Source organism: Borostomias antarcticus, assembly GCF_949987555.1.
Source record: "Borostomias antarcticus genome assembly, chromosome: 26".
NCBI classification, from domain to species: domain Eukaryota; kingdom Metazoa; phylum Chordata; class Actinopteri; order Stomiiformes; family Stomiidae; genus Borostomias; species Borostomias antarcticus.
The window spans coordinates 5,974,087-5,989,836 of record NC_140259.1 but is presented as its reverse complement, the minus strand read 5'-3'; the positions used below and the strand labels follow the sequence as shown (position 1 = coordinate 5,989,836).

The window sequence follows — 15,750 nt, the reverse complement described above, 5'->3', positions numbered from 1 at the left end:
GAGCAAGCGAGGAGGCAGAGAAAAAGATGGAGAGAGAGAGAGAGAGAGAGAGAGGGGACAGAGGCAGAGAAAAAGATGGAGGGAGAGAGAGAGAGAGAGAGCAGATAAGTGGAGAGAGGCAGAGATGGGGGGGAGGAGAGAGGAATAGAGAGAGAGAGAGAGATGGGGGGGAGAGAGGAAGAGAGAGAGAGAGGGAGATGAGTGATGAGTGTACCAGAGCAGAGCAGCCACCTACACTCCTGGGCGACAGCACTGATGTATGGAGAGTTTTCCTCTGGCTCACGGAGCCAGGAGAGTAGAGGAGAGAGGGCATCTCAGAGGCCAGCCTCGCTCGCTCACTGTCAGTCCGCCTGCCTCGCCTGCCCAAAGACCACAACGCTAGGCTAATCCAAGCTAGCTACGCGGCGTTAGGCTAGCACATCGTTTGGTAAAGGCTAGACTAACAAAGCCTAAGAAAATCGAATAAAACACAGTGCTAGACCACAATGCTAGGCTAATCCAAGCTAGCTACGCGTCTTTAGGCTAGCACATCGTTTGGTAAAGGCTAGACTAACAAAGCCCAAGAAAATCTAATAAAACACAGTGCTAGGCTAAGGCTAGGCTAATCTAAGAAAACAGTGCTAGGATGAGGCTAGGCTAATCCAAGAAGAAAAAAAACAGTCCTAAAGCAAGGCTAATCTAAGTTAGGCTAATCTAAACAGTGCTAGGATAATGCTAGGCACAGCCTCAACAGCACAGGGGCTGGTAATGAACGGACACACAACTGAACATGGGTCATGAGGGTTCAAAGGTGAAATAAATCCTACATGCCAGAGCAGCTGGGTCCAGCTCAGATGTCGCAAAGGTGATGTCGTCACCTCTCTCAGACAGAGAGGAAGTACCCTTGTGTCTGTAGACTGGGGACAGTGACAGGAAAGTCTACACGGGAGGAAACGGAAGGTCTACCAAAGCCTTTCTACAATCCTAGGGTCTGTGATGGCTCTGGTCCACATGCTCAACAATACTGGGTAGAGAATGCCTAGACAGACACCACGCACACCAAACACGGCAATTCTTCCATTAGACCAGCGGGTGACTTGTGTGATGAGGTGTTTCTGTGTGTGTGTGTGTGTGTGTGTGTGTGCGCATGTTTGAGGGAAAGTGAGCAGGAGAATAAGCAAGCGAGCCGACGAGAGAAAGAAAAGAGATGAGAAAGAGAGAAAGAAAAGAGAAAGAGAAGAGAGGGAGAGAGGGGGAGTGACTCGCTCTACGGAGGATAACATCATTTCACACGCTGTGGAGTAATTAACTCTGAGGCAATTAAACAAGGTAGAGAGCTGCTGGGGCCACACTGACACCCAGCCAGCATGTAGACGGAGACAGCCAATAGGAGAGGAGGGGAGGAGACACTGACCTACAGCCAGCTTGTAGACTGACACACTGACACTCAGCCAGTCTATAGTAGGGGTGTGCCCGAATACGAATACGGTATTCGGATGAGCACAAATAGTCGCTTTTTCCCGAATAGTAAATTCGTACGAATATTGTAAAAAATATTCGGGAGGGGGGGAGAACAGTCAAATACTGTATGAGCGAGCGGTGCGCGCACGTTCTGTCTGCTTGTTGACACGACACGACGAGGGAGAGAGAGAGAGAGAGAGAGAGAGAGAGAGAGAGAGAGGCGCATGCGCTTGCAGTCTCGCACCTGCTGTCTGTCTAGACGTCTAGAGAGGGAGAGAAAGTTGCATCTTACAGAATGATTTTGAATGCTTTACTATGACACAAACACCATAGTTCCACCATGTTCTCATGCTGGGACCTGTATGAGACACACTGGCCTTGACCAAGAAGACAAACACATTGGAGACTAGGGTTGCACCTAAAGACTCTTTTCTAGCGATTAATCTAGCGATTATTTTCCTGATTAGTTGATTCATCTAACTTGAGTAATTTAACAAGTATTCTAAAGATTATTTTTATATCAATTTACACTTAATTTATCCAAAATAAATGTGCAAGTATTGTCTCATTAATATTTCAGTATTTTACACAATTATCTTGATCTAAAAACAAACAAATCTAACAAGAAACAAAGTAGCCTATGCACTGCAAGGCATTATAAAAGTTCTCTTTCAAATTTAAAGCCAAACCATTTTAGCTGACAAATGATTGCTTTAAAGCAATACATAGCGTTTTCTCAGAACTGCGCCCCCACAGGCTCTGCGAGTAAGGGCACTGTCTTACTGTTGTAACGTTATCAGATTGTCTTTTTCTTTTTCTGGCTTCCTCCGTGATGTTTGGCTTCGGTTTTCTCACCTCCGCCATGATATCATTGAGCTAAAAAACGCATAATATCGGACGATATTCGAATTTATACATGTTTTTTTTTTTTTTTAAAGAATATAATAGCCTCATAAAATAACCCTTAACTGTAATATTGTACTGTGAACACTGTTACCCCTCGCTGAGGTGTTAACTTTCATCTTTTGATAAGGTGCTGGGTCTGGATTATTGGCCGTAAATAAATAGTTATATACTATAAATGGTCTGTTATTAATGTAAATCGCTGCATCATTTTGGATAAATAATATTATTTATTAATATTACAATATTTGAACTCTCAAATTTAGGTTCGAACTTCTTTTAAAAAAAGATATTCCAATTTTTTTCGAACTTCGAATTGTTTTTGACAGCCCTACTGACTACTAGAGAAAACTATTAGGCAGTGGAAAGCGGTGCATTTCTCCATGTGTCGCCTATGAGATGCGCTTTCGCCAAATGCTTCAGAATATTGCTCGCGGTTCCTCCCTCACATGCAAAAGACTGTTTGCACTTGTGGCAACGAGCGAGCAAACTTGTGAGTGTTTCCTTCTCTCCTCTCAGAGCAGGGTCTCCACGTGTGTGAGGCAGACAGACGGAGACGGAGACGCAACCTCTCTTCTGATAATAAGGAACAGTGAAAATGCTTCTTAGACTAATATCTTGTCTTGTTAGAAATGGGATCGGAGAGATTTAAGTTGCAAGTTAACGTTTGTCTCGCCTTAACAGATTTCCAACAGGCTACTGTTAGTTTTGACTGGGCGCTAGTCTACTTCTTTGCAACCCGGGGACACACATTTTGCAAATTGTATTTCCATAATCGACAACGTCCACAAGTCGCCCCAGCCCTAATGGACACACACTAGCCTAGACCAATGTGATACATACATACGAGACACACACTAGCCTAGACCAATGTGATACATACATACGAGACACACACTAGCCTAGACCAATGTGATACATACATACAAGACACACACTAGCCTAGACCAATGTGATACATACATACCAGACACACACTAGCCTAGACCAATGTGATACATGCATACAAGACACACACTAGCCTAGACCAATGTGATACACACATACAAGACACACACTAGCCTAGACCAATGAGACAGAAACATACTGGAGACTGGCTGTCCTAGACCAATGAGACAAACATACTGGAGACTGGCTGTCCTAGACCAATGAGACAAACACACTGGACACACACTGGCCCAGACCAATGAGACACACACGTTTGAGAGACCAGCTAGGACTGGACACAGACAGGAGAACAGCAGCCAGAGAGCATAGAAATAATCATATGTTGGAGCACAAAGCATTCACACATTTTGAAGGCTAGGAAAAAATGCAATTTGTTTATAAAGGGCAACCTAGATTTCATGATGTAACCAATTCTTTGCGGGTGCCACGAGAAAAAGAAAAACAAGTAGCCCTAACCATAATAAACAACAGCTACACACACACACACACACAACACACAACACACACACCATCAGCTACACACCAGAGCCCACTGTGTCTGTGTGTGAGTGTGTGTTTGTTATGGTAGGGGGACGCTGTCCTGGGTGGGTGGGTGACATGGCCAGCAGCTGCAGAGGTGAGGGAGGGGACACCTGGGGGAGGAGCAGGAGGAGGGGGAGGAGGAAGAGGAAGGAGGAGGAAGAGGAGGAGGCGGAGAGAAGAGGAGGAGGAGGGGGCGAGAGAGCTGGCTTGTGTTGTAACCTGCTCCCACACCCTCCCTCCTCCCCCACCCTGTGCCCGGAGAACAGTGTGTGTGTGTGTATTGAGGTGGGGGGGGGGTGGGGTGGTAATGATATTAGCCCCCCTCTGGGTCCTGTTGTGATGAAAAGAGGGGTCGGTTGGGGAGGGGGGGTTGGACCACCACTCGGCCGCCACCTCTCCCATGCTGCAGTCCTTCTCGCGCTAGCACCCCTACACACACACGCACATACACACACGCATGCACACACACGCACAGATACACACACGTGCGCACACATGCACACACCCTGACGCCACAGGCTTCCAGGACACTGGGCAATTCTCAGATTATCTCAGACTAGTTCAGTCAACTTTACTATCCATTAAAACCTATGCAAACCTACACACACACAAAATATGTGTGTGTGTGTGTGCGCATGTGTGTGTGTGTGTCCTGCTGGAGGCTGATCTTTTCTCCTCCACTCATTCTCTCTACATGCTGGATCAAACCATCAATCACGTTTTGGTGAAACGTCTGGTCAGACTTTGTTTACGTGTAAAAAAAAAAAAAGAAAAAAAGAATCTTGAGTGAAGCTGGGGGGTTAGGGGTAGGTGTGTATGTGGGTGTTGGGGGGGGGGGGGTGAGAGGAAGGTGTGTATGTGGGTGTTGGGGGGTGGCGGTTGAGGGGTAGGTGTGCATGTTGTGTGGTGGGGGGGGTAGGTGTGTATGTGGGTGTTAGGGGGGGGGGGGTTGAGGGGTAGGTGTGCATGTGGTGTTGTGGGGGGGGGGGGGGGTAGGTGTGTATGTGGGTGTTAGGGAGGGGGGGGGGGGGTTGAGGGGTAGGTGTGCATGTTGTGTTGGGTCATTGTCTGAGCGAGAGCCATTTCCTGCAGATCAGTGGAGGGAAAGGCCAGCGCTATGTTGGGGGAGGAGTGTGTTTCACACTTCAGGGTGAGAGAGAGAGAGAGAGAGAGAGAGAGAGGTTTTTTTCTCCTTTGTTGTTCTCTGGTGAGCGACAGAACTCTCGCCCTGGGGGCTCTGGCCTGGGAGAGGGACTGGATCTCACATCCCACGTTGGCGTGGACCCAGCCCTGCTCGACTACATTACCCAGCCTGCCCTGCTCCACTACATCACCCAGCCTGCCCTGCTCCACTACATCACCCAGCCTACGCCTCCTCTGAAGACCATCAAAGCCGGGGCGGCTTGTCGAGATTTGCTTCCCTTGTAGTAAATTCTCCTGAAGCGCAGATGACCATAAATATGGAATGTCGGAGAGTGTTTAGGAGGACAGAGAGGCGGCAGAGATCTCTCTTCTGAAGAGAGAACACGCTGGCTGTTGTATACTTGGCCAAGGGGACGGAAAGAGAGAGAGAGAGATACCAGTGAAGGAATCTAAACCCATATAAAACCGACATGAAGGGCCTTATCCTTCACCCCACCACTAAACGTCAACATCTCCTTAGCTAACTTCAAACAAACCTATGTTCACCAATGTCCAGTCAAGAGAGTGTCCTGTGTGAATACCTCAGCAGATCCTCCACCCCCACCACCACCCACGGCCATCTTGGACGGTCAGATATATGCAAGCACAGATCCCTTGAAAACGAAAAAGCGTTGTGTCTCTCAAAGGGACTCCCTGCCTTAAAGTCGCACTGAAACGGACGTTTGAGATCCTCTTACTTCCGTAGTGTGACGTATTTCCGACGCAAACAAGCTACGAGGGTGGGACATGTGTTTAGAGGAATTTCATTGGAACATTGACAAGTGGACGGGTTTTAAGAACTTTAGACAGATTCGATAGAAGAATAGCGTTGATTGACGGGTGGATGTCGTGAGATTATTGGCCTAAAATCTAAGGTACCTGTTGTCGTCACGTGACCTACCGTTTTCCAGGAAGTAAGACATTCTATACTTTGATATAAGATTACAACAAAAGTAGAATTTTGTAATTTTTTTAGGCATACATCGTTGAATAGGTGAACACTATGACCAATTATGTGAACCAAAATGGGAACGAATGCTTTTTCCATTTCAGTGCGACTTTAATAATGCTTCTATAAACGGAGGAGAGGAGGAGGAGGTTGAATAGTGGTTCAGATTGAGAGAGCAGCTGGACAGCAGAGCCGTCTTTGTGATGTCATTTCCTGCTACTGCCGCCATGTCATGTGGAGGAAGACTAGGGGGAGGAAGAGTAGGTGCTGCATAAACAGCTCAGGGGAAGCCAAACAAACAAGCAAACAAACAAACAAACATAGCGACGGCGTCTCACCTGATCCTCCGAACTGACTGCTCGCCAGTGTCGTCTGTCGGTTCTTCCCATTGGCTACAGGCGGTGCGAACATCTGCAGGGGAGAGACGGGATTGGTCAGTGACGACACATGTTCACACACACCTCCAGATTCATGAGAACCATCTAGAAACACAGACGGACACTCCCACAGAGAGGCTGGTTCTCATAGACCACATTCATCTACTCAGCTCGTCAGATAACTAAGACACACAGCTGGTCAGTCAGTCAGCGTCTTCCTAGAAGACATGGTGCTCTAAGAGAGGACTCACAGCGCAACACAAAGAGTCAGATGGTCAAAACAAAAACAGATGAGAACTCAAGTAAAATGCCAGAAGGTGGATGAACAAAAAACATCCCGGAAAGACCTGCTATAGTTATCATAAGAACGTTCTAAAGACCTGCTATACAGTTATAAGAACATAATAAAGACCTGCCAGTTATCATAAGAATGTTCTAAAGACCTGCTATACAGTTATAAGAACATAATAAAGACCTGCTATAGTTATCATAAGAACGTTCTAAAGACCTGCTATACAGTTATAAGAACATAATAAAGACCTGCCAGTTATCATAAGAACATTCTAAAGACCTGCCAGTTATAAGAACATAATAAAGACCTGCCAGTTATCATAAGAACGTTCTAAAGACCTGCCAGTTATAAGAACATAATAAAGACCTGCCAGTTATAAGAACGTTCTAAAGACCTGCCAGTTATAAGAACATAATAAAGACCTGCCAGTTATAAGAACGTTCTAAAGACCTGCCAGTTATAAGAACATAATAAAGACCTGCCAGTTATAAGAACGTTCTAAAGACCTGCCAGTTATAAGAACGTTCTAAAGACCTGCCAGTTATAAGAACATTCTAAAGACCTGCCAGTTATAAGAACGTTCTAAAGACCTGCCAGTTATAAGAACGTTCTAAAGACCTGCCAGTTATAAGAACGTTCTAAAGACCTGCCAGTTATAAGAACGTTCTAAAGACCTGCCAGTTATAAGAACGTTCTAAAGACCTGCCAGTTATAAGAACATTCTAAAGACCTGCCAGTTATAAGAACGTTCTAAAGACCTGCCAGTTATAAGAACGTTCTAAAGACCTGCCAGTTATAAGAACATAATAAAGACCTGCCAGTTATAAGAACATAATAAAGACCTGCCAGTTATAAGAACATAATAAAGACCTGCCAGTTATAAGAACATAATAAAGACCTGCCAGTTATCATAAGAACGTTCTAAAGACCTGCCATACAGTTATCATAAGAACATAATAAAGACCTGCCAGTTCTAAGAACGTTCTAAAGATCCTGCCAGTTATAAGAACATAATAAAGACCTGCCAGTTATAAGAACATAATAAAGACCTGCCAGTTATCATAAGAACGTTCTAAAGACCTGCCAGTTATCATAAGAACATTCTAAAGACCTGCCAGTTATCATAAGAACATTCTAAAGACCTGCCAGTTATAAGAACGTTCTAAAGACCTGCCAGTTATAAGAACATTCTAAAGACCTGCCAGTTATAAGAACGTTCTAAAGACCTGCCAGTTATAAGAACATTCTAAAGATCCTGCCAGTTATAAGAACATAATAAAGACCTGCCAGTTATAAGAACATTCTAAAGACCTGCCAGTTATCATAAGAACATTCTAAAGACCTGCCAGTTATCATAAGAACATTCTAAAGACCTGCCAGTTATCATAAGAACATTCTAAAGACCTGCCAGTTATCATAAGAACATTCTAAAGACCTGCCAGTTATCATAAGAACATTCTAAAGACCTGCCAGTTATCATAAGAACATTCTAAAGATCCATAAGGACATTCTAAAGATCCTGCCAGTTATCATAAGAACATTCTAAAGATCCTGCCAGTTATAAGAACGTTCTAAAGACCTGCCAGTTATCATAAGAACGTTCTAAAGATCCTACCAGTTATAAGAACATTCTAAAGATCCTGCCAGTTATCATAAGAACATTCTAAAGATCCTGCCACTTATAAGAACACTTTAAAGATCCTGCAGTTATCAAAAAGTCAATGGAAAGTACACTTCCCATGATGCAGCACTATCAAGTAGAATGTGATGCAGGTTATGTTCAGCTTTGCCCGCTGAGAGAGTGCCAGTCCATCACCAGTGGGGACAGGACAGGACCCCCTCAGCTTCCCAGCAGGCCACCATCACACATCAAACCATTACAATGTTGTTTACACCAAAAAAACATGTCATAATCCGCAGTTCACATAAGTGGTCGGCCGATCAAGGGTGTCGAGAGGACAACAAGACGCCTTTCAACAATAACTACCCTTGTTAGTAAACACAGCTGTTTCAACTGCGGATTATGACTTTAATTAACCGCTAAATATTATCTGATGGAACGGTAGTAAAAAAAAAAAAGAAAAAAGAAAAAAAAAAGTAATCAATTAAGCCCATCTCCCCTGAATAAATCTACAGCACTAAGGACAGTCACCCAACACCCAATAACTGGGCTGGACAGCTGAAGGCTCTTTCTGAGGTCATACGCCCAGTTCACTGGACCTGAGGCTCTCGGAATGTTCCGGCGCCTTGACTGTGATTTACAGAGGTGAGATGGAGGGATGGAGAGATAGAGCTACGGTGCATTTGCCATGCAGGGGGGTGTGATGACGTAAAAAACCATGAGGGCAACTCGAGCACGTTGGGGTACAAACTGACGAGCCCGTTACTGACTCGGTAGCGAGATAAGCAAAGTGACAAATGTTGTGTAGTCTGTCAATGTGAAGAAAAGTATCAGAGAAGACCACCCCACCGGGCAATGTTCCTCCCTCCCCCTCTCTGGTTCAAAACTGCCACCCTCCCAAGCCACGCTTTCTTTCACTCCAGTAGCCCTCTCCCTCCCTCCCATCCTCCCCTCCATTCCTCCCTCCCTCCCACCAACAACCTGGCCTCCTCTCCCATCCTCCTTCTCAGCCCAGCAGTGCGGGGTCCTGGCTCCCCTTCCTTTCTCCCTCCCACCCAAGCAACCCTGTCTCCCCAACATCAACCCAACTCTCCCCCCCTCCTACCAGCAGCCCTATCCCACTCACTTCCCCCCCCCCCCCCGGGTCCTCTCTCCCCCCCCCCCCCCTCTGTCTTACCACTCACTCACTCCCCCCCCCCTCTGTGTCTTACCACTCCCCCCCCCCCATCCCCACCCTCCCCCACCCCACCACCCCCCCCCCCCCCGGTCCTCTCTCCCCCCCCCTCTGTCTTACCGCGCTGAAATCCAGTAGGTCGTTGAGTTCCTTGTCAGTTCCCACTGCAGCCATTCTCTGCTGCTGCTGCTGGTTCATTCAGTCTCTAACAACCCTACGAGAGAGATTCGCACACAGACTGACTTTAGAGGAACCGGGTCACACAGCATAGACTGACTTTAGAGCATAGACTGACTTTAGAGCATAGACTGACTTTAGAGGAACCGGACCAGACAGCATTTCAAATTATTATTATAATTTCTTTTTAAACACAGTCAAATGTGGCTGATGGCTACAAGATACTGGCCGTGGCTGGAGATAGCTACTGATCATCACCGCCATCTTGGACAAGTCTCTATTTTTTGTGTGTAATCTCAATAATATTAAGTAATAGTTTCTATAAAGGATAAATAAATATAACTAGGACTCACAGCACTTTGAATGTGTCACTCGGGACATTGAATGAACATCAAGATAGCTAGGCCTAGCCTGGTTTTTATCTGTGTAGAAGAGCTAGGCCTAGCCTGGTTCTAATCTAGCTGTGTAGAAGAGCTAGGCCTAGCCTGGTTCTTATCTAGCTGTGTAGAAGAGCTAGGCCTAGCCTGGTTCTTATCTAGCCATGTAGAAGAGCTAGGCCTAGCCTGGTTCTTATCTAGCCGTGTAGAAGAGCTAGGCCTAGCCTGGTTCTTAACTAGCTGTGTAGAAGAGCTAGGCCTAGCCTGGTTTTTATCTAGCCGTGTAGAAGAGCTAGGCCTAGCCTGGTTCTTATCTAGCTGTGTAGAAGAGCTAGGCCTAGCCTGGTTCTTATCTAGCTGTGTAGAAGAGCTAGGCCTAGCCTGGTTCTTATCTAGCTGTGTAGAAGAGCTAGGCCTAGCCTGGTTCTTATCTAGCTGTGTAGAAGAGCTAGGCCTAGCCTGGTTCTTATCTAGCCGTGTAGAAGAGCTAGGCCTAGCCTGGTTCTTATCTAGCCGTGTAGAAGAGCTAGGCCTAGCCTGGTTCTTATCTAGCCGTGTAGAAGAGCTAGGCCTAGCCTGGTTCTTATCTAGCTGTGTAGAAGAGCTAGGCCTAGCCTGGTTCTTATCTAGCTGTGTAGAAGAGCTAGGCCCAGCCTGGTGTTTATCTAGCTGTGTAGAAGAGCTAGGCCTAGCCTGGTTCTTATCTAGCTGTGTAGAAGAGCTAGGCCTAGCCTGGTTCTTATCTAGCCGTGTAGAAGAGCTAGGCCTAGCCTGGTTCTTATCTAGCCGTGTAGAAGAGCTAGGCCTAGCCTGGTTAGAAGAGCTAGGCCTAGCCTGGTTTTTATCTGTGTAGAAGAGCTAGGCCTAGCCTGGTTCTTATCTAGCTGTGTAGACCAGTGGTTGACGGTGGTATTTATTTATCATACCCTTCTCTCTGAGCACGGAGTAGCAACAAGAGATTGTGACAACACAACAATCTGAGACCTGGAGGGAAATTAAACCTTCCTCAATATACCAAGAGAGTTGGGGATGCCATGTCTCCACCCCATCCAACTCCCATCTTATGAGAGTTTGCAGTTAAATACGTCTGTGTACAAAATCCTTCTTATCCAATTGACATGACTTGTCTGTTCCAAGGCTTCTGGTCTTGACTCATCTTAATAATATTTAGTTGTCACATGATTGGCGGGGGTCCAGGCTATTCTGAAATCACTAAAGCATGCTCAATAACACAAAAGAAAGCAAAGCAAAGAAAGCATGTTCGATTTTCCCCATAACATCCAACTGATGTCTTCCTGGCAGGTCTGAGAGGAATATTTCCTTCTGCTACATCAAAACACAGTTGGCGATAAACAGTAGCTCTTCTGACACGACCTCGTCTTTAGTCAAATCTCAAAACCAAGAAGAATCACTTCACATTGACGAGGCTTTCTTTATTCCTCCCACAGACGACGACGCACACCGTCTGCGAGTATCCACCCTTACACACGGCAGAGGCTGTAAACATTTAGCTTCCAAAAAAAAAGAAAGAAGCATAATTGGGTCTGTTGTTAGCCATGGGTGAACGGGGAAAGAGCCGGAGCTTATGTCTGTATGCTAACATGTTGTTAGCACATTAGCAGAAGTGGACTGTGACTGTCAGAATGTCAGAGGACACTGGGATGGCGTGAACCAACGCGGGGCTGGGGATCAACCCGGCGTTTGGCATTCCGACATAAGGCCTCCCGGCAGCCGAGGACGGGCCTGCGGAGCTCGGTATGCTCGGCGTGTCTCCGCGGAGCGGGGCCGGTATATCAGCAGCAGAGCCTCCATAGAGCCAGCGGTATTACGGTAAAACCTCCCGGAAGCAGCTCTGTGGTAGTCGGTTCATAGAGGCGGTGCCGCGGCGAGCCGAGGCGGCTCTGTGGACGTCGGGGGACAGAGACCCCCGGGGGCGGCGGCGAGGCCCCCCCCCACCCCGCGGACCCGGGCTCAGCCAAGGGCAGCTCTCTGAGAGGCCGGGGCAGAGGCAGACGCCCTGTGTGGACCTGCTAGCCAGCCAGCCACTCAGACGGGCTCGCGGGCAGAGCAGAGAGGGACCAGGAGAAGCATGCTGCTCACGGGCAGAGCAGAGAGGGACCAGGAGAAGCATGCTACTCGCAGGCAGAGCAGAGAGGGACTAGGAGAAGCATGCTACTCATGAGCAGAGCAGAGGGAGACTAGGAGAAGCATGCTACTCACGGGCAGAGCAGAGAGGGGCTAGGAGAAGCATGCTGCTCATGAGCAGAGCAGAGAGGGACTAGGAGGAGCATGCGGCGGCTAACAGGTGGTGGTCTTTTTACAAGCTCTTTGGAAAAATCCAGCACTTGTGCAATTTGTTGTAATCAACCTCTTCAGGGGCTTTACATTCACACGTAATACAGGTAAATCCATCTGTTGCGCCTGCCAGACCTCTGCTTTCCGTCCATATCTTAGAGGAAAGACATGGGATAAGTAACAGATAAGTAACACTATCAGTGTTAGGTAGGGATGAGAGTATATGGGCTCAGTGGTTAGCACTGTCGCCTCACAGCAAGAAGGTCCTGGGTTCGAATCCCGGTCTTTCCAGGTCCTTTCTGTGTGGAGTTTGCATGTTCTCCTGCGTGGGTTCCCTCCGGGTACTCCGGCTTCCCCCACCATCATAAAGACATGCGACGCAACGTATAAATGTGAATGGATGTTGGTGGTGGTCGGAGGGGCCGCAGGCGCTGGCAGCCACGCTTCTGTCAGTCTGCCCCAGGGCAGCTGTGGCTACAGATGTAGCTTACCACCACCGGTATGACTGTGTCTGAATGAATACTGGACTCTAAAGCACTCTGGGTATCATGAAGGGCGCTATATAAATGCAATTTGGTCCCCAGCACAGGGAAAGACAGTATTTGGCCCCCAGTACAGGGAAAGACAGTATTTGGCCCCCAGCACAGGGAAAGACACCCAGAGACAGCAGTGTATAGGGGACTAGCTGGTGGGGGCCTATACAGACACATACATAAGGGGCCTTCTGTGTTAGGATAAGTAGGCCAGGCTAACTAATCTAACCTTGAAACAAGGAAAAAGTTGTACAAATACAACACACAGCCCCGTGTGTAAACAAACGGTATTGCCCTGCCACACGTTAGGTGAGATTGTGGAAACAGGGATCAACAAGCCAGGCCAAACACAAGACACACAAAACTGTTGGGGTAGCTTGCAGTCGCGCGGATTGGCTGCACACCTCAATTACTCATCATAATAGCAGAAAAGCATCTCCTGCCTCAGACCATCGATCAATACTTGGAGGAAACAGATTATAGGGCTGGCTCTTCGTCTGCTTGTTCTCTCATAATAAAAGCCCGGCAGACATTGTAACTTATTTTACAAATAGGGGCTACCAAGTTAATGATGGGGTCTGCTGATGAGTCTCCAACGACAAACGTATAAACATAGTGATCACTTGTCAAGCTTATCTCACCAGAAAAATACATTTAGAACGACAAAATAGTAGGTTAGTGAGAGAATTTAAACAAGCGTGGCTATCTGTTCAAGTAAATAGACATAACAGCAGCAACAGTTGATTTTTCGTAGCAGAACAAGTGGTTAAGATCTAACCCGCAGAAACACTAGTAGAGAACAGGCTTCTGCGAACACGGTCATGTCAATAAAGTGATTTTATCAAAGCAACTACATTTGGTCCTCGCTACCCTACTTGGGCCTACAAATATTTAGCCTATATATAACTTTTTAGTTGTGAAATGTATTCTACTGTGTTGCTAGTTTCTTCTAAAAGGCCACATCCTGGTCCTCGGCAGCTAACATTGACAACAAAGCCTGCAGCCGGAGGATATGAACATATGTAGAATTAAACTTATCACGGGAAATGAATGGACCGTGGCATCACAATTTGTTGGACGCCCTTGTTTAAAACGTCCTGTTGAAGTGACAATATTCTAAAAAATAATAAAAATCCTAAAAAAAAAAAAAGAGAAAAAAAACACGGGCTACAAAACATGTGGCATGCATGTATAATTGTGGCAGTATCTCAAACCAGACGTGTGCAATAAATATTGGACTTCCTTTGAGAAAATGACCAAATCAACCCAAGGTTGGAGTTGTGCATTAGAGAGTTCAGAGAGTAGGAGGAGGAGAAGGTGGGGGTTGGGGAAGGAGGAATTTCCTGCCAAATGTGCAATAAAATAAAAAGTCTAGCCTGTGACCAGACGCAAAAACGCTTTCATGAAATCGGGGTCTGAGCAATTGGTGTTGTGGATAAACTTTGTGTCTGAATTCTCACAACCCCCCAAAACGTGAAAGGTGGTCAAGTCGGAGCACAAGTTCATAAAGCCCACCACCATCAACATTATTTGTTACCAATTCGATTTCAGAGTCATTCCCACGGATCAAACATGCTGGGTTTGCTTGAGGAAAAGATTAAACATCAATACTCACGGCGAGATACGTTCAGAACAGGCTATTCAAGCGTAAAAACCTAAGGTCCTAATTGTGAACAAAGGGCTAATTTCCTTGTCTTCGTGGTTGGTGCGGAGCCCCTCACACACTCCGGGCTCCTCTCTCCTCACCACCTCCAAACCACCCGAAAACTTAGGGCCCCTCGCTTCAACCACACATTCCCAAAACTTTTCAAAAATTGCAGGAGCCCCAAATATCCTACAATTTAACCCACATAATAATATTCAAATTACGCAATTTACAACATGTGTGTGTGTGGGGGGGAAATACAAACATTTTACCTTTCTTCAAATGTCTGGCATCCAACAGTAAAAAGAAAAGGCTGGGACTCGGATAGGAAAAAAACATAAAACTTCAAGAGAATTTCAGCCTCAGCCCCTGAAACGCATTGGTTCACAGCGCAGATGTCTTCACGTCCGATAAAACCTGCTTTTCACAGGCGGCCCGCGTCATGGGTACAATGTAACAAGTCTCTGTGTACAAACAATGTAGTTATTAATCTCACGGCTTCCTTTTCGTTGTTACAATTGAGATGATTTCATTCTTCCACCAGACATCTTCACCACCTCGCTCCACATTGTCAGACGCAACAACGTATCCCTGCGCCCAAAGTGAGGGCCTCAAAGCCAGCGGTGTCCGATTTCAAACGCCTATCGAGAGACGAGCTGTTTCTTCCTTGGACAAGAGCAACTATACAACCCAAACGGATTAATTGAAAAGATCGGACACATGCGTTGACGTATTCGTTCCTAGTTGGTGTGTTTTCTTCTAAATAAAAAAAAAAAGATCCGAGGGACTATACGTTTCGGCGGAAGGCTATCTCCGAAAGTTAGCTGCGATTACACAGCAGCTTCGCGAGATGGAATGATAGATCCTAAAGGATTGACCAATAGAAAAACAGGCATTCGTAACAGGCAGACGTGATAGCCAATGAAGCGGCCCGAAAGGCACATGGAGACCGCCCTCATCTTGACGCTTGCTTTCGCTGTGTGTTCAGGGGGGCTGGCGGAGGGGGCTTGGTATACCCTCTGACATCATTTTATTGCTGTGGTTGGTGCGCCCTCCCGCTCCCATTGCTTTGGGCACGCCGTGCGCTCATACAGACACGTTTTCATATCAATATAAATGGCGAATTTGAAACGTAAAGCCAAGCGTGCTCGGTCTTGCTGTTCCTGATTCAGAGCGAAGCGGAGGGGAAGCGAAGAGTAAGCTACGGGATTCACGGAATACGGGATCATAACAGAGTATGGATGTGGGGGGAGGGGAGAGGCAGAGAGAGAGAGAGAGAGAGAGAGAGATGGAGGGAGGGAGGGAGGAGAGTGGG

At 46.6% G+C, this 15,750-nt stretch overlaps 1 protein-coding gene across 1 annotated transcript in view; it reads right to left on the bottom strand.

The window, feature by feature from the left end:
• tcf3b (transcription factor 3b) overlaps window positions 1–14,996 on the bottom strand; it is a 36,189-nt gene extending 21,193 nt beyond the window's left edge. The window contains 3 exon segments of the mRNA XM_084459087.1: window positions 6,283–6,355; window positions 9,529–9,622; window positions 14,708–14,996. Coding sequence (XP_084315213.1) covers window positions 6,283–6,355; window positions 9,529–9,606 — 151 coding nt within the window. The 5' untranslated portion in view covers window positions 9,607–9,622; window positions 14,708–14,996.
• Window positions 14,997–15,750: the final 754 nt, after the last annotated feature.